Source organism: Oncorhynchus kisutch, linkage group LG14 (assembly GCF_002021735.2).
Source record: "Oncorhynchus kisutch isolate 150728-3 linkage group LG14, Okis_V2, whole genome shotgun sequence".
NCBI classification, from domain to species: domain Eukaryota; kingdom Metazoa; phylum Chordata; class Actinopteri; order Salmoniformes; family Salmonidae; genus Oncorhynchus; species Oncorhynchus kisutch.
The window spans coordinates 3,120,826-3,141,459 of record NC_034187.2 but is presented as its reverse complement, the minus strand read 5'-3'; the positions used below and the strand labels follow the sequence as shown (position 1 = coordinate 3,141,459).

At 49.1% G+C, this 20,634-nt stretch overlaps 1 protein-coding gene across 3 annotated transcripts in view; it reads right to left on the bottom strand.

The window, feature by feature from the left end:
* The window catches only part of znf106a (zinc finger protein 106a), a 45,454-nt gene that overhangs the window by 21,167 nt on the left and 3,653 nt on the right, over positions 1 to 20,634 (bottom strand). For all 3 annotated transcript variants that reach the window (XM_031787646.1, XM_031787647.1, XM_031787645.1), the window contains exons 2-4: positions 18,920 to 19,022; positions 18,691 to 18,752; positions 3,664 to 3,858 (exon numbers count right to left, since the gene is read on the bottom strand). In XM_031787646.1, coding sequence (XP_031643506.1) covers positions 3,664 to 3,858; positions 18,691 to 18,752; positions 18,920 to 18,973 — 311 coding nt within the window. In that variant the 5' untranslated portion in view covers positions 18,974 to 19,022. The remainder of the gene's footprint in view (positions 1 to 3,663; positions 3,859 to 18,690; positions 18,753 to 18,919; positions 19,023 to 20,634) is intronic.

The following is a 20,634-nucleotide window of genomic DNA, read 5'->3' as shown; positions in this document are numbered from 1 at the left end:
CGTCATGATATAACCTACTGTAACGTCCTTCATAGACCTAGTCTACGGAGCCTTCATGATAGGACCTACTGTAACATCCTTCATAGACCTAGTCTACGGAGCCTTCGTGATATAACCTACTGTAACATCCTTCATAGACCTAGTCTACAGAGCCTTCATGATATAACTGACTAACATCCTTCATAGACCTAGTCTACGGAGCCGTCATGATATAACCGACTAACATCCTTCATAGACCTAGTCTACGGAGCCTTCATGATATGACCTACTGTAACATCCTTCATAGACCTAGTCTACGGAGCCTTCATGATATAACCTACTGTAACATCCTTCATAGACCTAGTCTACGGAGCCTTCATGATATGACCTACTGTAACATCCTTCATAGACCTAGTCTACGGAGCCTTCATGATATGACCTACTGTAACATCCTTCATAGACCTAGTCTACGGAGCCTTCATGATATAACCTACTGTAACATCCTTCATAGACCTAGTCTACGGAGCCTTCATGATATGACCTACTGTAACATCCTTCATAGACCTAGTCTACGGAGCCTTCGTGATATAACCTACTGTAACATCCTTCATAGACCTAGTCTACGGAGCCTTCATGATATGACCTACTGTAACATCCTTCATAGACCTAGTCTACGGAGCCTTCATGATATAACCTACTGTAACATCCTTCATAGACCTAGTCTACGGAGCCTTCATGATATGACTACACACAACAAGGTATTATATTAATCTGACTACACACAACAAGCTATTCTATTAATCTGACTACACACCACAAACTATTCTATTAATCTGACTACACACCACAAACTATTCTATTAATCTGACTACACACCACAAACTATTCTATTAATCTGACGACACACCACAAACAGATTATTGTGCGCATGTAACCATACAAATCGTGACATTTGAAAGTCTGCCTAGCAACAATATCTATTTCCCCCAGTGGTCTGCTGACTTTTGGCACAGCCCTCCTTGTGCCCCTGGGGTTGCATTCCAAACAGCACCCTACTTCCTTTGACCAGGTTCCAGTGCACTATAAAGAATAACGTGGCATTTGGGACAGGCTCCTGCCCAGAGTGTTAAACTCCACGAGGTCTGCGGCTGCAGCCCGGGCAGAAGGTCTGTCATATGACACGGGGACAGGGACAGCTGCAAGCCCTCTGCTGCTGGTGACAATCATCACACACACACACACACACACACACACACCCTACTGTTCTAGTTGGACAAGCCTCAAACATCCTTAGGCATCTTAAGACCCATTTCAGTTTCCACTGAAAGCCCTTCCTTTAGCCTAGGGCAGGGTTCGCCAACTGGTGGCCCACGGCCCGATTTTGGCCCATGGGTGGTTTTATTTTAGTTTTCTGAGCCCAAAAAATTGTAAAGAAGACTACAAACACCAGGAAACCAGCTCCAAGTGATTTGAATTTTGGAAATGTGTTTCCTAAGTATTCACACACATAATTAGCTTGTAGTGTGTGGTAGAGATACTCTTAATGATACTCTTAACCTGGCCGGATGACTCCTTGCTGTCCCCAGTCCACCTGGCCGTGCTGCTGCTCCAGTTTCAACTGTTCTGCCTGTGGCTATGTAACACTGACCTGTTCACCGGACATGCTGTTTTCAACTCTCTAGAGACAGCAGGAGTGTTAGAGATACTGTTAATGATCGGCTATGAAAAGCCAACTGACATTTACTCCTGAGGTGCTGACTTGTTGCACCCTCGACAACCACTGTGATTATTATTATCTGACCCTGCTGGTCATTTATGAACATTTGAACATCTTGGCCATGTTCTGTTATAATCTCCACCCGGCACAGCCAGAAGAGGACTGGCCACCCCACATAGCCTGGTTCCTCTCTAGGTTTCTTCCTAGGTTTTGGCCTTTCTAGGGAGTTTTTCCTAGCCACCGTGCTTCTACATCTGCATTGCTTGCTGTTTGGGGTTTTAGGCTGGGTTTCTGTACAGCACTGAGATATCAGCTGATGTAAGAAGGACTATATAAATAAATTTGATTTGATAATTAGAGACACACGTGATCATATACAAACGTAAGAAAGATATGAAATTATGTTTTAGTCTAATATTATATCTGTTTAGGATACTCACTGTCGATTTGCAGTCGACAAATTAGGCTTTTTGTAATTATGTTCCGGACCCCCCCACCATCCGCTCAAGAATTAAGTTGATGATCCCTGGCCTACGGCTTAGTCTTTCAATGCTATGTGGAAACTGTGCCACATAATATTTAGGCCAGATATACAGGTCAAAGGTCAATAACATGTAGGTCAGATATACAGGTCAAAGGTCTATAACATGTGGGCCAGATATAAAGGTCAAAGGTCTATGGAAGGCTAGTGTGTTTTCCAACCGAACATCCTACCACCACTATCTGTGACTCAGACCTCTCTTCAGAAAGATTACGCCAGTGATCCTGGCAGACCGCGACCCTGGCAGACCGCGACCCTGGCAGACCGCGATCGTGGCTGCAGAGTTTCTGGTGCAATGCAGATACTGAGTGACACAGCATACATTCTATAGGTAGCATTCAGTGCTATTATTATCTATCAATATTATAAATGATCACATCAATATCTTTATAATCAGATATTATTATCGTCCATTACTAAGTTGAGATGCCCCAAAACCAACTATATATGTCCCACTCCTATACACGAGGCCAGTGTCCCACTCCTATACATGAGGCCAGTGTCCCACTCCTATACACGAGGACGGTGTCCCACTCCTATACACGAGGACGGTGTCCCACTCCTATACACGAGGACGGTGTCCCACTCCTATACACGAGGACGGTGTCCCACTCCTATACACGAGGACGGTGTCCCACTCCTATACACGAGGACGGTGTCCCACTCCTATACACGAGGACGGTGTCCCACTCCTATACACGAGGACGGTGTCCCACTCCTATACACGAGGACGGTGTCCCACTCCTATACACGAGGACAGTGAGAGGATGGTTTCTGTGAACACTCTTTCTAGAAGCCATAGAGGACATGATGTGGAATGTGATCAAGCTGGAGAGAGAGGGTGCTGTGACTGTAATGTTTTTTTTAGTATGTAACCCTGACACACGACCCCTCCCTCCCTCTCTCTGCCCTGGACTCCCTGACACACGACCCCTCCCTCCCTCTCTGCGCTGGACTCCCTGACACACGACCCCTCCCTTCCCCAGTCCTGGTCTCTATGAGCGGCAAACATAGAGATAAAAAAAAAAAAGAAGAGGTCTCATCTTTGTAACGGTGCCATTTTATGGCGTCTGTGATGTTATATGCCTTATATCCCATCTAGAGTCCTCTTTCTACGTCTATGAGCAGCAGTATGGTTCACGTCACAGCTAAATGAGAAGAGTGACCCAAAACCATGACACCTAATATGTGACTATACATGGTCCACTAGTCCAGACACACAGACCAAACATCATGATAAACATCGTGATAATTAACATTATGATCAGACCATTGAGAAGTTCTCAGCTCTCGTTCTAAGGGGGGGGTTTCCCCAACCCAGGAACACACGTTCTCTATTCAAAATCATCGAGAGTTTAGCAGACAGACAAACAAATTCACGAGAGAAGAAAATAAAAAAAGCAACCCCCCCCCCCCTCTCTCTTACCTGATCACTTCCTTCCGGGTCTCGATCAGTTTGATCAGATCCTTGTCGAAGTACTCCTCTTCCTGGTCGTTCCCGGCACCCTCGCGTTCCGCCGTCTCCACGCGCTGCTTGTGCACCCTGCTGGATATGTGGTTGGCGTAGTCCGTTAGACTCACCACGGTCACCCGGCACACCGGGCACTCGTGGCCACAGTCCCTGGGGAGGGAAGGGGACAGTGGGCGCTCAATAACCCCCTCTGGCATGGTGATATGCGCTTCTAGTCACAACTGGTCTGGTCTCCCTGTTCGTCTGCAGAGCGCTTGGACAATACCGGCGGCTCTAGGTTTAAGGAATTATTCAATTATTTTTTTTAAAAGGAAAGGAGAATACTCAACAATCCTTATTAAGATAAAACACTCTTCCCGTTTCTTTTGTTCTTCAGAGATCAGGAGGCAAAATGACATTATTTTCGGTCGTTTAAGATTTTTTTTTTTTTAAAAGGAGTTAAGATCAGCTGTTTAAGTCTTCGTGAACATCTTCGAGGCTTCTAGTTGTTTCCAGCGGGCCGGTAGTGGCAGTCTTGGCGGGGGATGGGAGGCTCGTGTGTCGTCGGTAACATGGTAACATTTACCCCACGATACACACTACACAGCCACCCAGGCAGCTAACGGCTAACGGTCGAGCGGTGGCCGATGTGGAGACAGGCAGGGAGGGACGGCTGCCTCAGCCTAGCACGCTGCTGCTGTCATGGTGGTAGTCCGCTGTGCTCAGCCAGCCTCTCTCTATTTCTGCTATGCACCTCAGATAACAACCCCCCCCCCCCCACTTCATCCTACTGAATACCCAACTGTGGAGCTGCTTAGCCTGTGAACCAATCATGAAGCTGGTTGTAACCGGAGCCGTGGCCAAGTAACAGCTGTAGATAATTCACCACAGAAGTGTGCATACTATATGGCACCCTAAAACGCTATATAGTGCACTAGTGTTGATCAGAGCCCTCTCTAGGGAATAGGGTTCTATTTAGGACACCTACACAAACCTCTCCCTGCAGAAGGGCTGAGAGGTACCGTGACATCATTGGCTAGGGGTTCAAACCTCTCAGAAACTGGTCACACTGACCTCGGCTCCCTGACGTTCTGTTAACTCATTGATAAGGTTCGGGGGGGGGGGGGGGGGGTTGATTTAGAAGTGTACTGTTTTGTCTTGTGCAAAAGTACAAAGGGCACAAGGCCCCCCCCCTCCCCCTCTCAAAAAAACAATGGGTTCAATAATGTAATCAGTGAATCAATACTAGCTATATCTTTGCATATAGTCTCTCATCAAAATGTGTTTTTCATAGGTTTGCAATTCTCACTTGAGGGAGGGGGATAATGTCTGCATGTCCATTTTACTGACAAAGACGTTAATTCATTTTCAATAAAGAAACAATATTTTTAAAGTCATAAGAAAGAGTTACCTCTCAACTAGACGAGGAACTCATGATAATATAACACACTTATTCATCTTAAAACAACCAGAAATAACAAATGTGTGTTAAATTGTAACACATTCCCCTCTCCTTTCCCCTAGATGTTAGTTAAGAGCCTCTCCTTTCCCCTAGATGTTAGTTAAGAGCCTCTCCTTTCCCCTAGATGTTAGTTAAGAGCCTCTCCGTTCCCCTAGATGTTAGTTAAGAGCCTCTCCTTTCCCCTAGATGTTAGTTAAGAGCCTCTCCTTTCCCCTAGATGTTAGTTAAGAGCCTCTCCGTTCCCCTAGATGTTAGTTAAGAGCCTCTCCGTTCCCCTAGATGTTAGTTAAGAGCCTCTCCTTTCCCCTAGATGTTAGTTAAGAGCCTCTCCGTTCCCCTAGATGTTAGTTAAGAGCCTCTCCTTTCCCCTAGATGTTAGTTAAGAGCCTCTCCTTTCCCCTAGATGTTAGTTAAGAGCTTCTCCGTTCCCCTAGATGTTAGTTAAGAGCCTCTCCTTTCCCCTAGATGTTAGTTAAGAGCCTCTCCTTTCCCCTAGATGTTACAGTTAAGAGGCCGCTGCGGTCACATATTTCAGTAATCTCCAGGACAGTCACTTGAAATAGTTGCAGAGTGCCGACTGCGTCCCACATGACAACCCGTCTCCCATTTAGTGCACTTCTTTTGACCAAGGCTTAAAGACTCTAGTCAAAAGTAGTGCACTATGTAGGGAATAGGGTGCCATTAGGGATTTAACCGCAATCCGTCGTTCCAGTCAGCTGGTCGTCAGTCGGTCAGGGCCTGTTGCTCCAGTCAGTTGGTCGGGGCCTGTTGCTCCAGTCAGTTGGTCGTGGCCTGTTGCTCCAGTCAGTTGGTCGTCAAGTCGGTCGGGGCCTGTTGCTCCAGTCAGTTGGTCGGGGCCTGTTGCTCCAGTCAGTTGGTCGGGGCCTGTTGCTCCAGTCAGTTGGTCGTCAAGTCGGTCGGGGCCTGTTGCTCCAGTCAGTTGGTCGGGGCCTGTTGCTCCAGTCAGTTGGTCGTCAAGTCGGTCGGGGCCTGTTGCTCCAGTCAGTCGGTCGTCAAGTCGGTCGGGGCCTGTTGCTCCAGTCAGTCGGCCGGGGCCTGTTGCTCCAGTCAGTCGGTCATCAGTCGGCCGGGGCCTGTTGCTCCAGTCAGTCGGTCATCAGTCGGCCGGGGCCTGTTGCTCCAGTCAGTCGGCCGGGGCCTGATGCTCCAGTCAGTCGGCCGGGGCATGTTGCTCCAGTCAGTCGGCCGGGGCCTGTTGCTCCAGTCAGTCGGCCGGGGCCTGTTGCTCCAGTCAGTCGGCCGGGGCCTGTTGCTCCAGTCAGTCGGCCGGGGCCTGTTGCTCCAGTCAGTCGGCCGGGGCCTGTTGCTCCAGTCAGTCGGCCGGGGCCTGTTGCTCCAGTCAGTCGGCCGGGGCCTGTTGCTCCAGTCAGTCGGCCGGGGCCTGTTGCTCCAGTCAGTCGGTCATCAGTCGGCCGGGGCCTGTTGCTCCAGTCAGTCGGTCATCAGTCGGCCGGGGCCTGTTGCTCCAGTCAGTCGGCCGGGGCCTGATGCTCCAGTCAGTCGGCCGGGGCCTGTTGCTCCAGTCAGTCGGCCGGGGCCTGTTGCTCCAGTCAGTCGGCCGGGGCCTGTTGCTCCAGTCAGTCGGCCGGGGCCTGTTGCTCCAGTCAGTCGGCCGGGGCCTGTTGCTCCAGTCAGTCGGCCGGGGCCTGTTGCTCCAGTCAGTCGGCCGGGGCCTGTTGCTCCAGTCAGTCGGCCGGGGCCTGTTGCTCCAGTCAGTCGGTCATCAGTCGGCCAGGGCCTGTTGCTCCAGTCAGTCGGTCATCAGTCGGCCGGGGCCTGTTGCTCCAGTCAGTCGGTCATCAGTCGGCCGGGGCCTGTTGCTCCAGTCAGTCGGCCGGGGCCTGATGCTCCAGTCAGTCGGCCGGGGCCTGTTGCTCCAGTCAGTCGGCCGGGGCCTGTTGCTCCAGTCAGTCGGCCGGGGCCTGTTGCTCCAGTCAGTCGGCCGGGGCCTGTTGCTCCAGTCAGTCGGTCGGGGCCTGTTTCTCCAGTCAGTTGGTCGTCAAGTCGGTCGGGGCCTGTTGCTCCAGTCAGTCGGTCGGGGCCTGTTGCTCCAGTCAGTCGGTCGTCAAGTCGGTCGTGGCCTGTTACTCCAGTCAGTCGGCCCGGGGCCTGTTGCTCCAGTCAGTCGGTCATCAGTCGGCCGGGGCCTGTTGCTCCAGTCAGTCGGTCATCAGTCGGCCGGGGCCTGTTGCTCCAGTCAGTCGGTCATCAGTCGGCCGGGGCCTGTTGCACCAGTCAGTCGGCCGGGGCCTGTTGCTCCAGTCAGTCGGTCGGGGCCTGTTTCTCCAGTCAGTTGCTCCAGTCAGTCGGCCGGGGCCTGTTGCTCCAGTCAGTCGGCCGGGGCCTGTTGCTCCAGTCAGTCGGCCGGGGCCTGTTGCTCCAGTCAGTCGGCCGGGGCCTGTTGCTCCAGTCAGTCGGCCGGGGCCTGATGCTCCAGTCAGTCGGCCGGGGCCTGTTGCTCCAGTCAGTCGGCCGGGGGCCTGTTGCTCCAGTCAGTCGGCCGGGGCCTGTTGCTCCAGTCAGTCGGCCGGGGCCTGTTGCTCCAGTCAGTCGGCCGGGGCCTGTTGCTCCAGTCAGTCGGCCGGGGCCTGTTGCTCCAGTCAGTCGGCCGGGGCCTGTTGCTCCAGTCAGTCGGCCGGGGCCTGTTGCTCCAGTCAGTCGGCCGGGGCCTGTTGCTCCAGTCAGTCGGCCGGGGCCTGTTGCTCCAGTCAGTCGGCCGGGGCCTGTTGCTCCAGTCAGTCGGCCGGGGGCCTGTTGCTCCAGTCAGTCGGCCGGGGCCTGTTGCTCCAGTCAGTCGGCCGGGGCCTGTTGCTCCAGTCAGTCGGCCGGGGCCTGTTGCTCCAGTCAGTCGGCCGGGGCCTGTTGCTCCAGTCAGTCGGCCGGGGCCTGTTGCTCCAGTCAGTCGGCCGGGGCCTGTTGCTCCAGTCAGTCGGCCGGGGCCTGTTGCTCCAGTCAGTCGGCCGGGGCCTGTTGCTCCAGTCAGTCGGCCGGGGCCTGTTGCTCCAGTCAGTCGGCCGGGGCCTGTTGCTCCAGTCAGTCGGCCGGGGCCTGTTGCTCCAGTCAGTCGGCCGGGGCCTGTTGCTCCAGTCCAGTCGGCCGGGGCCTGTTGCTCCAGTCAGTCGGCCGGGGCCTGTTGCTCCCAGTCAGTCGGCCGGGCCTGTTGCTCCAGTCAGTCGGCCGGGGCCTGTTGCTCCAGTCAGTCGGCCGGGGCCTGTTGCTCCAGTCAGTCGGCCGGGGCCTGTTGCTCCAGTCAGTCGGCCGGGGCCTGTTGCTCCAGTCAGTCGCCGGGGCCTGTTGCTCCAGTCAGTCGGCCGGGGCCTGTTGCTCCAGTCAGTCGGCCGGGCCTGTTGCTCCAGTCAGTCGGCCGGGGCCTGTTGCTCCAGTCAGTCGGCCGGGGCCTGTTGCTGAAGTCAGCCGGCCGGGGCCTGTTGCTCCAGTCCAGGGCATAAATTTAACACGGTTAGATTTAGGTACTGGTGGGTAAGAATGTCCATTTCACCAGTGGTGAACGGTGCTGGCGGGTGGTCAATACGCAGGGCTACAGCGGGAACATTACATTTGCGAATAAAAATAGGTCAAAGTCACGTACGAGCTGCGTTTTATAACAGTTCAATGCTGCAGTAGCTGTTTTCAAAGTATTTCTTCTATTTTGTTTCATAGCTGCTCATCGCACAAATAAATATGATTCCCATTATCCCACCTCTGGCTGCCTGGAAGCCCAGTGCCCACTGAGTGAAGTGCTGAGGGATTCCTATATCCCACCTCTGGCTGCCTGGAAGCCCAGTGCCCACTGAGTGAAGTGCTGAGGGATTCCTATATCCCACCTCTGGCTGCCTGGAAGCCCAGTGCCCACTGAGTGAAGTGCTGAGGGATTCCTATATCCCACCTCTGGCTGCCTGGAAGCCCAGTGCCCACTGAGTGAAGTGCTGAGGGATTCCTATATCCCACCTCTGGCTGCCTGGAAGCTCAGTGCCCAGGACAACTGGGCAACAACTCTAGAGTCTACAGAGTGAGACTTTGTCCTGAGTGAAGTGCTGAGGGATTTATTTTGGAAGACGCTGCACACAGGCATAGAAGATAGTCTAATTTACTCTAGAGTCTACAGAGTGAGACTTTGTCCTTTTGTTTCTTTAGTTATTTACATTGTTCTGTTCCCAAACTCGGTTGTTTTTCCAAAGTTAGTTTGAGCCTCCTGCTTCAGCTGATAGTGAAGAGCCAGATCCCAAATCTCACACACAGACAAAGCGTGACACCATGCGGAGTGGCCCGGTTACCACGGTAACCTCCCACCCTTAAAGGGGCAGCTGAACATTTTGTCTCGTCTGATATTTTGGTTAAAAGACTCAGGGCAAAAATGTACAAAAATAAAAAATAAAAATCACATTACAAAGTATGGCGGGAAAAATATTTTGGGTGGTAAAAATTAATGGCTGGTAGATTTTTTTTAATTATCTACCTACCACAATGCCTGGTGGCCCAAAAATAAATGTAGGCCCTGTTCCAGTCATCAAAAGGCCCGGGCCAGTTGTTCCAGTCATCAGCAGGTCCGAGACGGTTGTTCCAGTCATCAGCAGGTCCGGGCCGGTTGTTCCAGTCATCAGCAGGTCCGGGCCGGTTGTTCCAGTCATCAGCAGGTCCGGGCCGGTTGTTCCAGTCATCAGCAGGTCCGGGCCGGTTGTTCCAGTCATCAGCAGGTCCGGGCCGGTTGTTCCAGTCATCAGCTGGTCCGGGCCGGTTGTTCCAGTCATCAGCTGGTCCGGGCCGGTTGTTCCAGTCATCAGCTGGTCCGGGCCGGTTGTTCCAGTCATCAGCAGGTCCGAGACTGTTGTTCCAGTCATCAGCAGGTCCGGGCCAGTTGTTCCAGTCATCAGCAGGTCCGGGCCAGTTGTTCCAGTCATCAGCAGGTCCGGGCCAGTTGTTCCAGTCATCAGCAGGTCCGAGACTGTTGTTCCAGTCATCAGCTGGTCCGAGACTGTTGTTCCAGTCATCAGCTGGTCCGAGACTGTTGTTCCAGTCATCAGCTGGTCCGAGACTGTTGTTCCAGTCATCAGCTGGTCCGAGACTGTTGTTCCAGTCATCAGCTGGTCCGAGACTGTTGTTCCAGTCATCAGCTGGTCCGAGACTGTTGTTCCAGTCATCAGCTGGTCTGAGACTGTTGTTCCAGTCATCAGCTGGTCTGAGACTGTTGTTCCAGTCATCAGCTGGTCTGAGACTGTTGTTCCAGTCATCAGCTGGTCTGAGACTGTTGTGCCAGTCATCAGCTGGTCTGAGACTGTTGTTCCAGTCATCAGCTGGTCTGAGACTGTTGTTCCAGTCATCAGCTGGTCTGAGACTGTTGTTCCAGTCATCAGCTGGTCTGAGACTGCTGTTCCAGTCATCAGCTGGTCTGAGACTGCTGTTCCAGTCATCAGCTGGTCTGAGACTGTTGTTCCAGTCATCAGCTGGTCTGAGACTGCTGTTCCAGTCATCAGCTGGTCTGAGACTGCTGTTCCAGTCATCAGCTGGTCTGAGACTGTTGTTCCAGTCATCAGCTGGTCTGAGACTGTTGTTCCAGTCATCAGCTGGTCTGAGACTGTTGTTCCAGTCATCAGCTGGTCTGAGACTGTTGTTCCAGTCATCAGTAGGTCCGGGCCAGTTGTTCCAGGCAGCTGGTCTGAGACTGTTGTTCGAGTCTGATTGTATCTATATATAAATATATGCCATAGTTGTGGCAGCTATGCCCCTACCCATTTTCCAGATAATGCTAGGCTGGGCACACGTGACCAATCACACGCGTGACCAATCACACACGTGACCAATCACACACGTGACCAATGTCAAGTGCTGGAAGGTTTTCGTGATTACAAGACTTGACAGGAGTTGCAGCATCATCTCCTGTTGTGGGAATTCATTCATCTGAAGAAAACCTAATCCAACTCTGCAGGAAAAATGAGGCTAAATGTGCAACAATTTGAGCACCTGTAGATGGGTAAGTTCAATACATGGGTGAGTTAGGGTAAGTTCAATACATGGGTGAGTTAGGGTAAGTTCAGTACATGGGTGAGTTAGGGTAAGTTCAGTACATGGGTGAGTTAGGGTAAGTTCAGTACATGGGTGAGTTAGGGTAAGTTCAGTACATGGGTGAGTTAGGGTAAGTTCAGTACATGGGTGAGTTAGGGTAAGTTCAGTACATGGGTAAGTTGGGGTAGGTTAGGGTAAGTTCAGTACATGGGTAAGTTGGGGTAGGTTAGGGTAAGGTCAGTACATGGGTAAGTTAGGGTAAGTTCAGTACATGGGTGAGTTAGGGTAAGTTCAGTACATGGGTGAGTTAGGGTAAGTTCAGTACATGGGTGAGTTAGGGTAAGTTCAATACATGGGTGAGTTAGGGTAAGTTCAATACATGGGTGAGTTAGGGTAAGTTCAATACATGGGTGAGTTAGGGTAAGTTCAATACATAGGTGAGTTAGGGTAAGTTCAGTGCATGGGTGAGTTAGGGTAAGTTCAGTACATGGGTGAGTTAGGGTAAGTTCAATACATGGGTGAGTTAGGGTAAGTTCAATACATGGGTGAGTTAGGGTAAGTTCAGTACATGGGTAAGTTAGGGTAAGTTCAGTACATGGGTAAGTTCAGTACATGGGTGAGTTAGGGTAAGTTCAGTACATGGGTGAGTTAGGGTAAGTTCAGTACATGGGTGAGTTAGGGTAAGTTCAGTACATGGGTGAGTTAGGGTAAGTTCAGTACATGGGTAAGTTAGGGTAAGTTCAGTACATGGGTAAGTTAGGGTAAGTTCAGTACATGGGTGAGTTAGGGTAAGTTCAGTACATGGGTAAGTTCAGTGCATGGGTAAGTTAGGGTAAGTTCAGTACATGGGTAAGTTCAGTACATGGGTGAGTTAGGGTAAGTTCAGTACATGGGTAAGTTCAGTACATGGGTGAGTTAGGGTAAGTTCAGTACATGGGTCAGTTCAGTACATGGGTGAGTTAGGGTAAGTTCAGTGCATGGGTAAGTTCAGTACATGGGTGAGTTAGGGTAAGTTCAGTACATAGGTGAGTTAGGGTAAGTTCAGTACATGGGTAAGTTAGGGTAAGTTCAGTACATGGGTAAGTTCAGTGCATGGGTAAGTTAGGGTAAGTTCAGTACATGGGTAAGTTCAGTACATGGGTGAGTTAGGGTAAGTTCAGTACATGGGTAAGTTCAGTACATGGGTGAGTTAGGGTAAGTTCAGTACATGGGTCAGTTCAGTACATGGGTGAGTTAGGGTAAGTTCAGTGCATGGGTAAGTTAGGGTAAGTTCAGTGCATGGGTGAGTTAGGGTAAGTTCAGTACATGGGTAAGTTCAGTACATGGGTGAGTTAGGGTAAGTTCAGTACATGGGTGAGTTAGGGTAAGTTCAGTACATGGGTGAGTTAGGGTAAGTTCAGTACATGGGTGAGTTAGGGTAAGTTCAGTACATAGGTGAGTTAGGGTAAGTTCAGTACATAGGTGAGTTAGGGTAAGTTCAGTACATGGGTAAGTTAGGGTAAGTTCAGTACATGGGTAAGTTAGGGTAAGTTCAGTACATGGGTGAGTTAGGGTAAGTTCAGTACATGGGTAAGTTCAGTACATGGGTGAGTTAGGGTAAGTTCAGTACATGGGTGAGTTAGGGTAAGTTCAGTACATGGGTGAGTTAGGGTAAGTTCAGTACATAGGTGAGTTAGGGTAAGTTCAGTACATGGGTAAGTTAGGGTAAGTTCAGTACATGGGTAAGTTAGGGTAAGTTCAGTACATGGGTGAGTTAGGGTAAGTTCAGTACATGGGTAAGTTCAGTGCATGGGTAAGTTAGGGTAAGTTCAGTACATGGGTAAGTTCAGTACATGGGTGAGTTAGGGTAAGTTCAGTACATGGGTAAGTTCAGTACATGGGTGAGTTAGGGTAAGTTCAGTACATGGGTCAGTTCAGTACATGGGTGAGTTAGGGTAAGTTCAGTACATAGGTGAGTTAGGGTAAGTTCAGTACATGGGTAAGTTAGGGTAAGTTCAGTACATGGGTAAGTTAGGGTAAGTTCAGTACATGGGTAAGTTAGGTTAGTTCAGTACATGGGTGAGTTAGGGTAAGTTCAGTACATGGGTAAGTTCAGTGCATGGGTAAGTTAGGGTAAGTTCAGTACATGGGTAAGTTCAGTACATGGGTGAGTTAGGGTAAGTTCAGTACATGGGTAAGTTCAGTACATGGGTGAGTTCAGTACATGGGTCAGTTCAGTACATGGGTGAGTTAGGGTAAGTTCAGTGCATGGGTAAGTTAGGGTAAGTTCAGTGCATGGGTGAGTTAGGGTAAGTTCAGTACATGGGTAAGTTCAGTGCATGGGTAAGTTAGGGTAAGTTCAGTACATGGGTAAGTTCAGTACATGGGTGAGTTAGGGTAAGTTCAGTACATGGGTCAGTTCAGTACATGGGTCAGTTCAGTACATGGGTAAGTTAGGGTAAGTTCAGTACATGGGTAAGTTGGGGTAGGTTAGGGTAAGTTCAGTACATGGGTAAGTTAGGGTAGGTTAGGGTAAGGTCAGTACATGGGTAAGTTAGGGTAAGTTCAGTACATGGGTGAGTTAGGGTAAGTTCAGTACATGGGTGAGTTAGGGTAAGTTCAGTACATGGGTAAGTTCAGTGCATGGGTAAGTTAGGGTAGGTTCAGTACATGGGTAAGTTCAGTACATGGGTGAGTTAGGGTAAGTTCAGTACATGGGTCAGTTCAGTACATGGGTCAGTTCAGTACATGGGTAAGTTAGGGTAAGTTCAGTACATGGGTAAGTTAGGGTAAGTTCAGTACATGGGTAAGTTGGGGTAGGTTAGGGTAAGTTCAGTACATGGGTAAGTTCAGTGCATGGGTAAGTTAGGGTAGGTTCAGTACATGGGTAAGTTCAGTACATGGGTGAGTTAGGGTAAGTTCAGTACATGGGTCAGTTCAGTACATGGGTCAGTTCAGTACATGGGTAAGTTAGGGTAAGTTCAGTACATGGGTGAGTTAGGGTAAGTTCAGTACATGGGTAAGTTCAGTGCATGGGTAAGTTAGGGTAAGTTCAGTACATGGGTAAGTTCAGTACATGGGTGAGTTAGGGTAAGTTCAGTACATGGGTCAGTTCAGTACATGGGTCAGTTCAGTACATGGGTAAGTTAGGGTAAGTTCAGTACATGGGTGAGTTAGGGTAAGTTCAGTGCATGGGTAAGTTAGGGTAAGTTCAGTGCATGGGTGAGTTAGGGTAAGTTCAGTACATGGGTAAGTTCAGTGCATGGGTAAGTTAGGGTAAGTTCAGTACATGGGTAAGTTCAGTACATGGGTGAGTTAGGGTAAGTTCAGTGCATGGGTAAGTTAGGGTAAGTTCAGTGCATGGGTGAGTTAGGGTAAGTTCAGTACATGGGTAAGTTCAGTGCATGGGTAAGTTAGGGTAAGTTCAGTACATGGGTAAGTTCAGTACATGGGTGAGTTAGGGTAAGTTCAGTACATGGGTCAGTTCAGTACATGGGTAAGTTCAGTACATGGGTGAGTTAGGGTAAGTTCAGTACATGGGTCAGTTCAGTACATGGGTAAGTTGGGGTAAGTTCAGTACATGGGTAAGTTGGGGTAGGTTAGGGTAAGTTCAGTACATGGGTAAGTTAGGGTAGGTTAGGGTAAGGTCAGTACATGGGTGAGTTAGGGTAAGTTCAGTACATGGGTGAGTTAGGGTAAGTTCAGTACATGGGTAAGTTCAGTGCATGGGTAAGTTAGGGTAGGTTCAGTACATGGGTCAGTTCAGTACATGGGTCAGTTAGGGTAAGTTCAGTACATGGGTAAGTTGGGGTAAGTTCAGTACATGGGTAAGTTAGGGTAAGTTCAGTACATGGGTAAGTTAGGGTAAGTTCAGTACATGGGTAAGTTAGGGTAAGTTCAGTACATGGGTAAGTTAGGGTAGGTTAGGGTAAGTTCAGTACATGGGTAAGTTAGGGTAGGTTAGGGTAAGGTCAGTACATGGGTAAGTTAGGGTAAGTTCAGTACATGGGTGAGTTAGGGTAAGTTCAGTACATGGGTAAGTTCAGTGCATGGGTAAGTTAGGGTAAGTTCAGTACATGGGTGAGTTAGGGTAAGTTCAGTACATGGGTCAGTTCAGTACATGGGTGAGTTAGGGTAAGTTCAGTGCATGGGTAAGTTAGGGTAAGTTCAGTGCATGGGTGAGTTAGGGTAAGTTCAGTACATGGGTAAGTTCAGTGCATGGGTAAGTTCAGTGCATGGGTGAGTTAGGGTAAGTTCAGTACATGGGACAGTTCAGTACATGGGTCAGTTCAGTGCATGGGTAAGTTAGGGTAAGTTCAGTACATGGGTAAGTTCAGTACATGGGTGAGTTAGGGTAAGTTCAGTACATGGGTCAGTTCAGTACATGGGTCAGTTCAGTACATGGGTGAGTTAGGGTAAGTTCAGTACATGGGTAAGTTCAGTGCATGGGTAAGTTAGGGTAAGTTCAGTACATGGGTAAGTTCAGTACATGGTTCAGTTCAGTACATGGGTCAGTTCAGTACATGGGTAAGTTAGGGTAAGTTCAGTACATGGGTAAGTTGGGGTAGGTTAGGGTAAGTTCAGTACATGGGTAAGTTAGGGTAGGTTAGGGTAAGGTCAGTACATGGGTAAGTTAGGGTAAGTTCAGTACATGGGTGAGTTAGGGTAAGTTCAGTACATGGGTGAGTTAGGGTAAGTTCAGTACATGGGTAAGTTCAGTGCATGGGTAAGTTAGGGTAGGTTCAGTACATGGGTAAGTTCAGTACATGGGTGAGTTAGGGTAAGTTCAGTACATGGGTCAGTTCAGTACATGGGTCAGTTCAGTACATGGGTAAGTTAGGGTAAGTTCAGTACATGGGTAAGTTAGGGTAAGTTCAGTACATGGGTAAGTTGGGGTAGGTTAGGGTAAGTTCAGTACATGGGTAAGTTAGGGTAGGTTAGGGTAAGGTCAGTACATGGGTAAGTTAGGGTAAGTTCAGTACATGGGTGAGTTAGGGTAAGTTCAGTACATGGGTAAGTTCAGTGCATGGGTAAGTTAGGGTAAGTTCAGTACATGGGTGAGTTAGGGTAAGTTCAGTGCATGGGTAAGTTAGGGTAAGTTCAGTGCATGGGTGAGTTAGGGTAAGTTCAGTACATGGGTAAGTTCAGTGCATGGGTAAGTTAGGGTAAGTTCAGTACATGGGTAAGTTCAGTACATGGGTGAGTTAGGGTAAGTTCAGTACATGGGTCAGTTCAGTACATGGGTCAGTTCAGTACATGGGTAAGTTGGGGTAAGTTCAGTACATGGGTAAGTTAGGGTAAGTTCAGTACATGGGTAAGTTGGGGTAGGTTAGGGTAAGTTCAGTACATGGGTAAGTTAGGGTAGGTTAGGGTAAGGTCAGTACATGGGTGAGTTAGGGTAAGTTCAGTACATGGGTGAGTTAGGGTAAGTTCAGTACATGGGTAAGTTCAGTGCATGGGTAAGTTAGGGTAGGTTCAGTACATGGGTAAGTTCAGTACATGGGTGAGTTAGGGTAAGTTCAGTACATGGGTCAGTTCAGTACATGGGTCAGTTCAGTACATGGGTCAGTTAGGGTAAGTTCAGTACATGGGTAAGTTGGGGTAAGTTCAGTACATGGGTAAGTTAGGGTAAGTTCAGTACATGGGTAAGTTAGGGTAAGTTCAGTACATGGGTAAGTTAGGGTAAATTCAGTACATGGGTAAGTTGGGGTAGGTTAGGGTAAGTTCAGTACATGGGTAAGTTAGGGTAGGTTAGGGTAAGTTCAGTACATGGGTAAGTTAGGGTAGGTTAGGGTAAGGTCAGTACATGGGTAAGTTAGGGTAAGTTCAGTACATGGGTGAGTTAGGGTAAGTTCAGTACATGGGTAAGTTCAGTGCATGGGTAAGTTAGGGTAAGTTCAGTACATGGGTGAGTTAGGGTAAGTTCAGTACATGGGTCAGTTCAGTACATGGGTGAGTTAGGGTAAGTTCAGTGCATGGGTAAGTTAGGGTAAGTTCAGTGCATGGGTGAGTTAGGGTAAGTTCAGTACATGGGTAAGTTCAGTGCATGGGTAAGTTCAGTACATGGGTGAGTTAGGGTAAGTTCAGTACATGGGTCAGTTCAGTACATGGGTCAGTTCAGTACATGGGTGAGTTAGGGTAAGTTCAGTATATGGGTAAGTTCAGTGCATGGGTAAGTTAGGGTAAGTTCAGTACATGGGTAAGTTCAGTACATGGGTGAGTTAGGGTAAGTTCAGTACATGGGTCAGTTCAGTACATGGGTAAGTTAGGGTAAGTTCAGTGCATGGGTAAGTTGGGGTAAGTTCAGTACATGGGTAAGTTGGGGTAGGTTAGGGTAAGTTCAGTACATGGGTAAGTTAGGGTAGGTTAGGGTAAGGTCAGTACATGGGTAAGTTAGGGTAAGTTCAGTACATGGGTGAGTTAGGGTAAGTTCAGTACATGGGTAAGTTCAGTGCATGGGTAAGTTCAGTACATGGGTAAGTTCAGTACATGGGTGAGTTAGGGTAAGTTCAGTACATGGGTCAGTTCAGTACATGGGTCAGTTCAGTACATGGGTAAGTTAGGGTAAGTTCAGTACATGGGTAAGTTGGGGTAAGTTCAGTACATGGGTAAGTTAGGGTAAGTTCAGTACATGGGTAAGTTAGGGTAAGTTCAGTACATGGGTAAGTTCAGTACATGGGTGAGTTAGGGTAAGTTCAGTACATGGGTAAGTTGGGGTAAGTTCAGTGCATGGGTAAGTTGGGGTAAGTTCAGTACATGGGTAAGTTGGGGTAGGTTAGGGTAAGTTCAGTACATGGGTAAGTTAGGGTAGGTTAGGGTAAGGTCAGTACATGGGTAAGTTAGGGTAAGTTCAGTACATGGGTGAGTTAGGGTAAGTTCAGTACATGGGTAAGTTCAGTACATGGGTGAGTTAGGGTAAGTTCAGTACATGGGTCAGTTCAGTACATGGGTCAGTTCAGTACATGGGTAAGTTAGGGTAAGTTCAGTACATGGGTAAGTTGGGGTAAGTTCAGTACATGGGTAAGTTAGGGTAAGTTCAGTACATGGGTAAGTTCAGTACATGGGTGAGTTAGGGTAAGTTCAGTACATGGGTAAGTTCAGTACATGGGTGAGTTAGGGTAAGTTCAGTACATGGGTAAGTTCAGTACATGGGTGAGTTAGGGTAAGTTCAGTACATGGGTCAGTTCAGTACATGGGTAAGTTAGGGTAAGTTCAGTGCATGGGTAAGTTAGGGTAAGTTCAGTACATGGGTAAGTTGGGGTAGGTTAGGGTAAGTTCAGTACATGGGTAAGTTAGGGTAGGTTAGGGTAAGGTCAGTACATGGGTAAGTTAGGGTAAGTTCAGTGCATGGGAAATTAGGGTAAGTTCAGTGCATGGGTAAGTTCAGTACACGGGTAAGTTAGGGTAAGTTCAGAACACAGGTAAGTTGTGTAAGTTCAGCACATGGGTAAGTTCAGCACATGGGTAAGTTAGGGTAAGTTCAGTACATGGGTAAGTTCAGTACACGGGTAAGTTCGTGTAAGTTCAGCAGTAGTTCTCACCGGCCCTTAAGGTTCTCCAGTTCCCGATGATGCAGCATACTCTTCATATGCTCATCCATCTCCTGGAGACACAAGAACACAAACCATTCACACCTAAAGACATGACATTTATCACAACAAAAAGGTCATGGTGATGAAAGCAACGTCTTTAAGGTTTTAGAAAAGCGCTATAAAAAAAATGTTTTATATGACTCAATTTCTTTCCAGGAGGCTTTGAAAAGTTTTTTACCTGTTTGGAGCTGTAAACGATCTGACAGAGAATACACTTCCTTTCTCTCCCCATGTTGGATATTGGTGATGGGTTTCAAAAAAATAAATCAGGCCATTACGTACTGTTGGGAGAAAAAACAGTTAAAAGGAGAATGATTGAAAACAGTCGATATAAAAATATATAGATATTGAAAGCTTCACTGACTGAACTGACACTGTGCAAATTGTTTGTATAACACGGCTGCCTCAATTATATATAAACGTCAGCTGCCCAAATACATGTGGACTATATTATGTTACGTACAAGCATGCAGGACTGCTGCCAGTGACCAGCTATCCTCTGACTGCCCAAAGCCCCAGCAGAGTGTGTGTGTGCATATGAGACTTGACTGGCAAAGGCCCATCAGCTGGGACAGAGGGGAGCGGAGGTCATCTCTGCCCCCATCAGCTGGGACAGAGGGGAGCGGAGGTCATCTCTGCCACCATCAGCTGGGACAGATGGGAGCGGAGGTCATCTCTGCCCCCATCAGCTGGGACAGAGGGGAGCGGAGGTCATCTCTGCCCCCATCAGCTGGGACAGATGGGAGCGGAGGTCATCTCTGCCCCCATCAGCTGGGACAGAGGGGAGCGGAGGTCATCTCTGCCCCCATCAGCTGGGACAGATGGGAGCGGAGGTCATCTCTGCCCCCATCAGCTGGGACAGATGGGAGCGGAGGTCATCTCTGCCCCATCAGCTGGGACAGAGGGGAGCGGAGGTCATCTCTGCCCCCATCAGCTGGGACAGAGGGGAGCGGAGGTCATCTCTGCCCCCATCAGCTGGGACAGAGGGGAGCGGAGGTCATCTCTGCCCCCATCAGCTGGGACAGAGGGGAGCGGAGGTCATCTCTGCCCCCATCAGCTGGGACAGAGGGGAGCGGAGGTCATCTCTGCCCCCATCAGCTGGGACAGAGGGGAGCGGAGGTCAGCTCTTTCCCACCGCCCACGTCTAGCTGGCTCTTCCTCAACATGCTTAAGATCACCACCCAACCCTAACCCAATCTGGCCTCCCCTGAATGCCAGCCCTACAGCACAGACTCTGCCAGTCCACAGAGTGCCACAGAGTTCACACTAGCCTAATTCCAGACTCAGAGTACATATCAAATGGTAATTTTCCCTATATATAGTGCACTGCTGTTACAAATTACTGCACTACATAGGGAATAGGGTGCCAGTTGTGGTTAAAAGTAGTGCACTACATAGGGAATAGGGTGCCATTTGGATGACCTGGTGATAGAACAGCTCTAGAGCCAGACAGCAGGGCTGGTGGAGAAGCTGGTGGAGAGAACAATTCCAACCCCTCTCCAGGAACAGGGTTAGAGTTCAAACCCACAGGACGGTCTCTCTCCAGGAACAGGGTTGGAGTGAAAACCCACAGGACGGTATCTCTCCAGGAACAGGGTTGGAGGGAAAACCCACAGGACGGTATCTCTCCAGGAACAGGGTTGGAGGGAAAACCCACAGGACGGTCTCTCTCCAGGAACAGGGTTGGAGGGAAAACCCACAGGACAGTATCTCTCCAGGAACAATTGCTTTGTCACATGTTTTGTAGTTTTACTTGAGTTCCTTGTTGCAAACAGGAAGAATGTTTTGGAATATTAGTATGTCTTATGTATTTTTTTCCAATTTCGTGATTATTAGCTTGTCTCGTCGCTTCAACTCCCCAACGGGCTCAGGAGAGGCGAAGGTAGAGTCATG